Here is a 10,541-nt window from a genome sequence, read left to right as displayed (position 1 = left end):
AGTTGGACGCGACTGAGCACAGCACACACAATGTAATATACTTATTACATTAGCTAAGGTATTTTGTGAGCCAGAAGCTCAGGAGAAACAGTTTAGTTCTAAGGACAAAACCACAAAACCGTACCGCAGGCTCGAAACAGTGAAACATAAAGCAGCATTTATTTTTCAAAAGCAACTGACACGCCCAGCACTGGGCTAGGGTCCGCCCAGTCCTTATTAAATATGGCAGCGAGCAAGGCCGACCTACTGCGGCTGCGCGCACGGAAACTCCGCCCTGCACCGCCTTCGCCTCGGCTCTCCCCGCCCTGCTGACTCCCGGGCGGGGATCACCTCCTCCCCACCTCAGCCGAGGTGTGGGGAGAGTGCTGGCTGGGGCGCGCACGCGCAGACGGCGGCCGTGCTTGGCAGATCTTTGCGAGGCGCCTGTCACATGAGCCGCGGGCCCGCTCCGCTCCCCCTCCTCCTGGCTGGGCTGTGAATGAAGCTCTGCCGGCTACGTGGGGCGCTAGCTCAACTTAGTGTCCCGGACGCCAGAGCCGACTGAGCGCTCGGCCCGCCGGCGGCGGACACGGGCTCCGTCGCTCCGGATCTCGGCGACAGGTAAAGACAAATGGGCTGTCTCTACCGCAGCAGGTCTTAGGCGGGCCGCTGGTCCCCGGCCCACCCCCCGAGAACCCCCTGGGCGCTGAGACACAGGGGAGGCGCTCCCCCGCTGCCTCGGCCCCCGGAGATGGGGGTTCCCTGTGCCTGGCCGCCACCGCCTGGCACTCGGAGGAGTTAGAACGGCCAGTTCTAGCCAGTGCAGGGCGGCATCTTCCAGGGAGCCCAGCCCTATTCTCCGAGCCAGGGTCCCTGCGCTGTCCCAGCGAAGTTTCCTCGCGGAGCCGCGCCAAGCCCGCCCAGCTTTTGAATGGGGGAGGGAGGTTAGCTGCAGGCGTCCCCTTTCCACGATTGGGGCAGGGTGGCTTTGGCTGGTAAAACCCCGTCGAGGCCCCGTTCTTATCCATCCTGCTCTGGGCTGGCAGATTTGTGTGGGTCGTAACGAAGAGGAGTCCAAGCTCTCGGAAAAGTAGTTGCTTCGTTTTCCTCTTCCCACTTAACGCGGGGAGCTGGTTCTCTCCTGACTTTACAGGCTTGCGCTCGAGCGCCTTCTCCTCAAGGGGAAAACTTTTTACCTTCACGTTGATGTGCGTGTACCTTATTAATATTTCAGAGCAAATCACGTTCCGGGAGTGCCAAGTGAAGTTGTACGTGTGCCATATGATAACGTCAGTGTAAGCTACCCTGAATAAGTGAGGGAAATCCAGAAGTGTGAAGTATGAAAAGCCAGTAAGAATCTGCTTTTTATGCACACTTCATAGATTTATTAGCAGCTGCCCAGGTTTGACTTCGGAGATGTTAAATTCTCCTGGTCTCATGAGGCGCGTATCAGTACTGCATGCTAAATAAGAGGAGAAAAAAAAGGCAAACCAAAACAAACTGCTCTAGGTTCCAGATAAGTCATCGAAGCAATTTTCCTGGTGATTCCATCCTGGGACTTTGTGAGTTTCTTGGACTTCGCAAGCCTTTCCTTAGCCAAAGCATTGTCTTTTCTCTATTGGCTTCTTGGGGTTAGTGTGCACATTCACACTTTCGTCCTTAAAAAAAGTCATTTCCATGAATAAGAGGGCTTCCCTGGTGGCTCAGACGGTGAGGAATCTGCCTGCAATGCAGGAGACCTGGGTTCAATCCCTGGGTCGGAAAGATCCCCTGGAGAAGGAAATGGCTACCCACTGCAGTAGTCTTGCCTGGAGAATCCCATGGACAGAGGAGCCTGGCGGACTACAGTCCATGGGGTCGCAAAGTGTCAGACACGGTTGAGCTACTAAGCATACAACCATGCATGAATAATAATAGACGAAATGAGATTGGTAACTTGATATTTTTTTTTATCTAGTTGATAGGTACCTGAGCGTTTATGTTACTCATTCCTCTTATGTATATATTTGAGCTTTTCTGTTAAAACCTTGGCTAACTATCTATTAAGTAAAACTCAAATCTAAAACAACGGCAAAAAACATCATTTAAAAAAGGCCAAAATGATGGCTGTCAAGTTCGTGTTAGTCTTTAGTGTGTCTGCTGTCAGCACTTTGACTTAGAGGGTGGAAGTGTTGCTTGTATGAAAGCTATGGAAATCGCAATCTACTTTGAAGTTCCCTGGGTCAAAAAGGTGAGGACTGTTTCTTAGAAAAAGCAGATCGGCTTGTATACTACATAAGGAAGACCACTCTAATACTTAAGAACCTGCTTAAATGAACAAGCAAAGTGTTTAATATAGTCATCTTCTAAATCAAACAAAGTAGTCAGACCTTTCATATTTTTCTCCCATTCCTAGTGCCTTTCATATCCTTTCAAGCAGTACTGTCCAAAGACTGAATTTGACATTTTAAAAATAGAAATTATGTGAATTAATTTGGTTTTACTTAAATTAATGTTCTCTTTTTACATTTTTCTTTTCCTTTGGTTCTTTTCCTTCCTGATTATAAAAGCAATCTAAGCTCCTACAGGACATTGGCAAAATGTGAGAAAATATAATGAAGTGGAGAGGAAGCACCACGACCTTGAGGGCATGGCTCTTATACAAGATCCATTTTAAAACTTTAGTCACAAAATTTGCTCTCCTTTCTATGAAAAAATTTAATGTAGGGTTGGGCATTTTGAGGGTTGGGGGGGCATTGGATATTATGCTGTTCTTCATTCCCCAAAATGTGGAACTTAGAGGTTGCGTCAAGAGACACTTAATGGTTATCTCATCCAACCACCCATCCTTTGAGATTCTGAAACCTATGTACTGAAGATCCAGTGATTCATGCAGAATTGGACAACACTCAAGGGCAATATTAACTGACTCTAGATTTCCCCATTCTTTTTTCAGTGATACCTTGCTGCTTAGGTGGAAATACGACACTTGACTGTCTCTGCTTATGCAAAGAGAGGTCCAGAGAGGGACAGGAGATAATTTTCAAGGATTTGAATGTTTTTCATTTAGGTATTCGTTTTCTTGTTGACATTTTCAGGTCCCAGCTTGAGCATTCTGCAGAAAACAAGACGATACAGCTGCTGTTCTCTCCACATCCCAGTCGAGTCTCCCTACAAAACTGGGGGGTCTGGGAAACTCTGAGCTTGCTGACCTCAGCGTGGGAGAGAATAGAATCAAGATGGCCACGTGGCAGGGTAAGAAGTTAGTACTTACTCCTCCAACTGGTTTTTCCTCCTTCTCTATCCTCTACCACAACCCAAACCCCCAAGCCAGAGGCAGGCAGCCAGGCAGCTGTTTCTTTAATTTAACTGCTTGTCTTCGCCAGGACAAAGCTTTTTAGTTCAAAAGGACTTGCTGCTAGCTAGTTCCGATTATTTTCAAGTAGGAGTGAAGGGGTGTGTGTGGAGAGTAGGAGTAGCAGGAAAATGTAGTGCCAGGAGCATTTTCAAAAAACTGCCTTCATTTGAACATGTGCTCATGGGGGTTATAGGTCAGGAGATGGCGGATATTTTTTTTCATATTTCAGTTTGTTTCTGGCAAATTTCCATCATAAGGTTCTCAAAGGTGGGGGAGACAGATGTTAGCACCTCTCTGGCTTTCTCTTCCCAATAAAGGCTTTAAAGGCTATTCAATGTTATATGTTAATATTAATGCCTGTTCTAATACAATGGAATGACTTGAGAGCAAAGCTTAATGCTATCTTGCCTGATAGAGCACATCTCTTGTGAACCTGTGATTTCTTATCACATAAGTAACTTTCTTTTTATTTTTCATGGGTTTTGAAGAGTATCAGAATCTCCAGGGATGCATGGGATTTTTATGTTTATCATAAGGGAGTATGAGTTTAAGAAATGATAGACAAACACTACGTAAATTGGTCTGTGACCCAAAAAAGGTTAAGAACCACTTAGATGGAGTAGAATGAAGGGAGCTCAAATGTCTATAAATATTCAACAGGTAGGTTTGTTGGTGGTCTGATGTTTCTTTTAAAACTGTCACCTGTTGGTTATGGCTGTAACAAGTATCTTTGATATGCTAGGGTTGTCACTTTAAAGATACTTGTTGAAATGAGATTCAGCCTATATGCCTGGTTTGACTCACCCAATGGGCATTTATCAGGAGAAGTTTGGATATTCTTGTTTAAATTCTGAGACATTCTTTAATTCAACAAGTAGAATATAGAAATGAGTAAGATGCAGAACCCTAGAGGGTTCCTTGTCTTATTGAGGAGACAAACTATATAGGCAAATAGTTGTGTCGGGTTGAATAAGTGTTATAATAGAGATGCAAAATGTGATGGATGCTCAGAGAAAAGCATGATGAACTGTGGGTTTTGAGTTGGCCTAAAAAAAATGAAAAATGAGTGGGAGTTTGCCAGATGGGCAAATGAGGGAATTGCATTCTGGGCAGACAGAGAAGCACTGTTTGGGAACTTCCAAGTTGCTCTGTTGGCCTCATGTGAGATGTGTGGGCCACGACCTCGGATGAAGCAGGAAAGGTAGTCAGAGGCCAGATGATGAAGAACCTTGTATGTCCTAGGAAGGATTTCACACTTTATCCCGAAGACAAAGATTCTAAACAGGAAAGTAACATCATCAGGTTTTGTTTTAGAAAGATTACTTTGGCAGCATTATTGAGGTAGGGTTGGAGCTGGAGAGAATGGAAACCAAGAACCAGTTGGGACGTTTCTGGTATAGTGGCTTAGGGAAGAGTTGGTAAGGGTCTGAGAAGAAGGAGGGGCAGCAAGGATAGAGAGAATGAGATGAATTCTGTGAACATTCTGTAATTGGATGTGGGAGGAACCGAGCCTGGGTTGACACCCAGTTTTGGGTGCCTGGGGCCAGTGGTGCCATTCATTGAGACGGGGACCATGAAAGGAAGTGACAGGGGTGTGGGGGTGGTGGGAAGTTAGTGTACTGCGTTTGGTTTGGCTTGTTTTGTTTGAGATACTGTGAGATGTCAGGTCAGTGTTTAAAAGACAGTGCTAAAAGTATGGAATTAAGAGTTTGTGCAGGTGGGGAGCTAAAGTTGTGTTCCTGAGTGCATGCTAAATCGCTGTAGTTGTGTCTGACTCTTTGTGACCCTATGGACTGTAGCCCGCCAGACTCCTCTGTCCATTGGGATTCTCCAGGTAAGAAAACTGGAGTGGGTTGCCATTTCCTTCTCCAGGGGATCTTCCCCACCCAGGGATCAAACCTGCGTCTCTTGCATTGGGGGTGGGTTCTTTATCACTAGTGCCACCTGAGAAGCCCTAGAGTTTGTACAGGTGGGGAGCTAAAGTTTTGTTCCTAATGATGCATAAAAAGTGTGTGTTTTCTTTCTGTTTAATGGAAATGTCATTAGTAAGTTAATGATTTATAATAAAAACACTTTAATGGATAACAGTTCTTAATAAAAATGTCATAATTTCTTAATAAGTAATATATTTTGCTATCTCAGGCCCTGAAATTTGATCTGCTTAAAATCACATTGGAGGAAAACAGCTTTTCTAGCATTAATGAGGAGGGGGAGTATTCCACAGAAGTAACTGCAACTCATTCCTTGCTTTGTGCAGCCTCTGAAGTGACAAGCTTAGTACAGTGATAGTTTGGGTGGCAGTATGGTAGAATAGTTATAAGTGTGGGTCTAGGTTCAACTGCGTTGGTTGTGTCACTTGGTAGCTGTGAGACCTTGGGCAAGTCCCTTAATCTCTCTGTGTCTCATTTTTCTCTTTTGTAAAATGGGGATAACAATAGAACTCAACCTTGTAAGGTTGATTTGACGATTAAGTTAATAATAAACAAAACACTGGGAACATAGTAAGTGCCATAAAATTTTGTGCCACTGGTTTTAGTAGTAAGCCATTTAGAATATTGTCTGTCATACAATAAGTGCTCAGTAAAATTTAGCAATGGGCTTCCCAGGTGGCTCAGTGGTAAAAAATCTGCCTGCCGAGAAAGATAAATACCATATGATCTCATTTATACATGGAATCTAAAGAAGAAAAAAGCAGCTCACAGATTCAGACAATGGATTGGTGATTGCCAAGGATGTGGGGTGGGGTTGGGCAAAATGTGTAAAGGAAGTCGAAAGGTATAAACTTCCAGTTATAGAATAAGTAAGTTATAGGAATGTAATGTATAGCATGGTGCTTCTAGTTAATAATACTCTAGTGTATATTTGAAAGTTGCCAAGATAATTGATCTTAAAAGTTTCCATCACAGTAAGAAAATCTGTAACTGTGTATGGTGATAAAGGTAAACTAGACTCGTGGTGATTGTTTAAATATACATGCAAATACTGAATCAATATGTTATATCTCAATAAAAACATAAATAAAAAAACCCCAGAAGAATCCACTTGGCAGTACAGGAGCTACAGGTGGCAAGGATTCAATCCCTGGGTTGGGAAGATCCCTTGGAGGAGGAAATGGCAAAACCCACTTCAGTATTCTTGCCTGGAGAATCCCAATGGACAGAGGAGCCTGGTGGGCTGCAGTCAGAGGTTGCAAAAGTCAGACACAACTGAGCGACTGAGCATGCACACACAAAATTCAGCAATAGCTGTTATTGTTATTAGTACTCCTATTAGTATTACTACTACTGCTTCTACTACTGTCATTATTATTTGCTATATTCTGGAATGGACCTGGGACCCCATTCTGTGGAGGGAATTTCGAGTTGTCCTTGGAAGGCCTGTCCCACAGTAGTCTATTTGGGTCTTTTTTTTTTTTAATTTATTTTTTATTTGGAGGATAATTGCTTTACAATGTGTTAGTTTCTGCTGTACAACAAAATGAATCAGCCATATGTACACATATATCCCTTCCCTCTTTTGTTTGGGTCTCTGTGTAGAGGTTTAGATCTGAAGAGATCCTTAGAAAACGTCTAGCCCAACCCCTAGAGGTTTAGTGACATGCCTGTGGTCAAATAGGTTAGCAGTAGTGACAGAACTAAAACTCAGGTCTCCTGATTCACTATTCCAATTTTTTTTATTGACTCTTGGAGCAGGGCATGTGTGGTTCTGTCCTCAGCTCAAGGAAGCTCTGAGTCAGTTTCTGCATCTGCAAGAGGAACTCTTCAGAGCTGGAGGAAGCCAAGTGTCGTTAGTCTCTCAGGTCAATGCTGTCTAGTTCCTCCATGGAGAACTGGATCAGAATTCCCATACCTCTTAAACATGGCCAACGTTGTTATTTTGACTTTGTTTGATGGAGTTCTCTAATACGTTTCCTGGCCATTTTAAACAGAGTTTACTGAGCATAATTTAATATTTTTGATAACTCAGGGTCATCATTAATAACATCGGTTTTATTGGCCTGCTGCTACTGCTAAGTCACTTCAGTCATGTCCAACTCTGTGTGGCCTAATGGTCAAGAAAATATTGAAGAGAATACTAGCCAAATTGGGGTGGGATGGAGGTGGAGACTTGTGTTGTCAGGTGCCATTTATTTATGCAATTAACATCCAGTGCCCTTTGTGTACCAGGCACTATGTAGAGCCCTGGAGACGGCAGTGGTCAGGACACACAGGAACGGGCTCCGATGTCACAGAACTTACTGACGAGGATAAAAGTAGCACTTCAAGTTTATGAAATGGTTTATTTAACAAACATGCTGGAGAAACTTGGAAAAATTACACCAATGTAAATTTAGAAGGATTAAAATAGTGTTTCTTAATAAAAGAGGGGGGTGCATTGGAAGTGCCTTTTAAAAATATTCCTGCTCAGTTCTCATCCCCTCAAATTGTGATTAAGTCTTAAGACCTGAGCATTTAAAGAAGTGCTGTAAGCAATTCTGATGTGTAGTCCTGTTTGGGAACTGCTGCATTAAAGAATTAAAAGTTTAAAAAATGATAAAGGAACTCAAAAAATATAGGAGAATACTCACATAATTTTGGGGTAGGGAAGCTATTTGTATGCATAATATGAAAGGTAGACTAATGAAGAAAAAGTTTAATATAATCAACTATATGAAAATTTAAAATTTCTACACAAAACTATGAGAGAACTTGAAAACAATTGCAAAAAGACTCATTATCGGTAATATATAGACTCACAGCTTAATAAGAAAAATACAAATATTTTACTAGAAAAATGTGCAGAGGATGGGAATAGGAAAATACATAAGCAGAAATCCAGATGGCCAATAAATGAAAAAATGTTCTGTCTCAGTAGTAGTCAAAGAAAGGGGGAATCAAAATGGCATACCATTTTCTCCAATATAATTTGCAGTCATTAAAAAGAAATGACAAAATGCAGCTTTGGCAAGGACATAAGCAAGTAGGCATTCACGTACACTTCTGGTGGCAATGTCAATTTGGCAATATTTGTCACAAGCTTTAAAAAACATGTTTATCTTTTCACCCAGCAATTCCTTTTCTTGGATTCATCCTAAGGAAATAATGAAGGATGTGCAGAAAGATGTATCAATAAGTATATTGATTGTAGCATTTTCTAGTGGGGAAAATTGATAACACTTGCATTCTGATGCATTGATACAGTGGAATACTATAGTTACTAAAATGGTAATGTGGATTAATTATACTTATTAAGATAGAAGTGGGTTCACAATATGGTGTTAAATGGTGGGGGTGGGAAGCACATCCCAAATTATCAGCAGTTAAAAGTGTGGTCTCTGGGCTTAGAGCTAGATGGAAATCCCAGCTTTATGAGCTGCATGGTTTTGGGAAGTTACTTACGTTGTGTCCAACTCTTTGTGACCCCATGGACTATACAGTCCATGGAATTCTCCAGGCCAGAATGCTGGAGTGGATAGCTGTTCCCTTCTCCAAGGGATCTTCCCAACTCAGAGATCGAACCCAGGTCTCCCACATGGCAGGAGGATTCTTTAATGTCTGAGTCACCAGGGAAGCCCATCCTCAACTTCCACATTAGTTAAAAGAGGGGTAAAATAGAAGTGAACCTAACAGTTCCCAACCTGTACGTCCATTAGGATCACCTGGGGATCTTTAAAGCCCACCCAAGCCCAAGCCTCACCCAGACCGATGAAATATGAATCTCTAGGAATGAGATCCAGTGCTCAGGGATTGAGGCCCACCAGGTGACTCCAGTGTGCAGAGGACTTTGGAAACTGCTGAGCGAATCTGTAGGGTGGTTGCAAGGATTACATCAGAAAATGATGAGAGTAAAGTGAGTCAGAAAGAGAAAAACAAATATCATATTAACACATATATGTAGAATCTAGAAAAGTGGTATAAATGAATTTATTTGTAAAGCAGAAATAGAGACACAGACATAGAGAACAAACTTATAGATACCAAGGGTGGAAGGCTTGGGTGAATGGATTGGGCGATTGGGATTGACATATAGAAACTATTGATACTACGTGTAAAATGGATAACTAATGAGAAACTAGTATAGCACAGGGAACTAGTGCTCTGTGGTGACCTAAATGGAAAGGAAATACAAAAAAGAGGGAATATACATATACATATAACTGATACACTTTGCTGTACAGTAGAAACTAGCACAACATTGTAAAGCAACTATACTACAATTTTTTTTTTTTAAAAAGAGTCCAGTAAAAAGGGAGAAAAAAAGAAGATCACAGTGCCTGGCATATGGTAAGTACTCAAAACATGGTAACTATTAGTAGTAACTGTTACTTTTTATTATTAATAGTATCCCATATTAATATATGTGTCACATCCATATATGTTTCATACAAAGAAAAGTCTAAGGGGATAGACACCAAAGTATTTTTTAAAATGCGGTTGACTTTCTTTTTGCTTATTTGTATCTTTTAATTTTTCTGTATATAACATAGATTCCTTGTTAATTTTTACAAGTATAATTTCTGAAGGAACTATCAGATATATGTACACAACTTTATGTACTACGGTATTTATAAATGGTGACAAACTAACTTAGGGGAATGTTAGTAAATTACGACAGGTCCACAGAGTAAAATATCAGGCTATTAAAAATCAAGACCAACGCCAGAGAAAATCTTCATGGTATAATGGAAGAGTATGGGATTATTCTATTTCTGTCTTTTCAATGTAACTGGGAGTTTATGTATATCTCTGTGTGTTTACATCTGTATACCTATGAATGTGATGATAAATACAGAATGGATGGAAATGATCCAAAGTTGTTGAACTGGCTGTCCCCAGGTAGTAGGATGCATTTATATTTTTTCCCTTTTGTACTTGTATTTTCCACATTTTATATAATAAATATGTATTTCTATTAAATCAGAAAACAAGTTATTTGGAAATGAGGTATAAAATAGCAGTGCGTCCAACAAGGAAAGAAGTGAATTGTGTGGGCTTCTAGACAGCTGTTTCAGCCTTTCTGTGCCCTCGACCTCCAAATAAAAAACAAAACACACTAAATCCCTGAGGGTTTTGTTAGAGCAGTTTTTTTTTTTATATTAATTCTTCCTTAAGTATTCTTGTAATTTTTGGCTGTCTCTCCTATTGACTCCAAAAAAACTCTTTTGAGAGTGAGATTGGGGACAGGAAAAGTGTGCAAAAATGGGGAAATTACACTTAATCTAGTGTGGGAGTTACATAATAAGGTG

At 41.5% G+C, this 10,541-nt stretch overlaps 1 protein-coding gene across 1 annotated transcript in view; it reads left to right on the top strand.

Moving 5' to 3' along the window:
* The first annotated feature begins 266 nt into the window (after nucleotides 1-266).
* Nucleotides 267-10,541, top strand: part of CLCN5 (chloride voltage-gated channel 5) — a 193,782-nt gene continuing 183,507 nt past the window's right edge. Inside the window, exons 1-2 of the mRNA XM_006059475.4 lie at nucleotides 267-600; nucleotides 3,057-3,213. Of these exons, the coding sequence (XP_006059537.1) occupies nucleotides 3,198-3,213 (16 nt within the window). The 5' untranslated portion in view covers nucleotides 267-600; nucleotides 3,057-3,197. The remainder of the gene's footprint in view (nucleotides 601-3,056; nucleotides 3,214-10,541) is intronic.

The sequence above is a fragment of the Bubalus bubalis genome, chromosome X, assembly GCF_019923935.1.
Source record: "Bubalus bubalis isolate 160015118507 breed Murrah chromosome X, NDDB_SH_1, whole genome shotgun sequence".
NCBI classification, from domain to species: Eukaryota; Metazoa; Chordata; class Mammalia; order Artiodactyla; family Bovidae; genus Bubalus; species Bubalus bubalis.
Note: the sequence above shows the minus strand (reverse complement) of the source record. Positions and strands in the feature narration are given on the sequence as shown.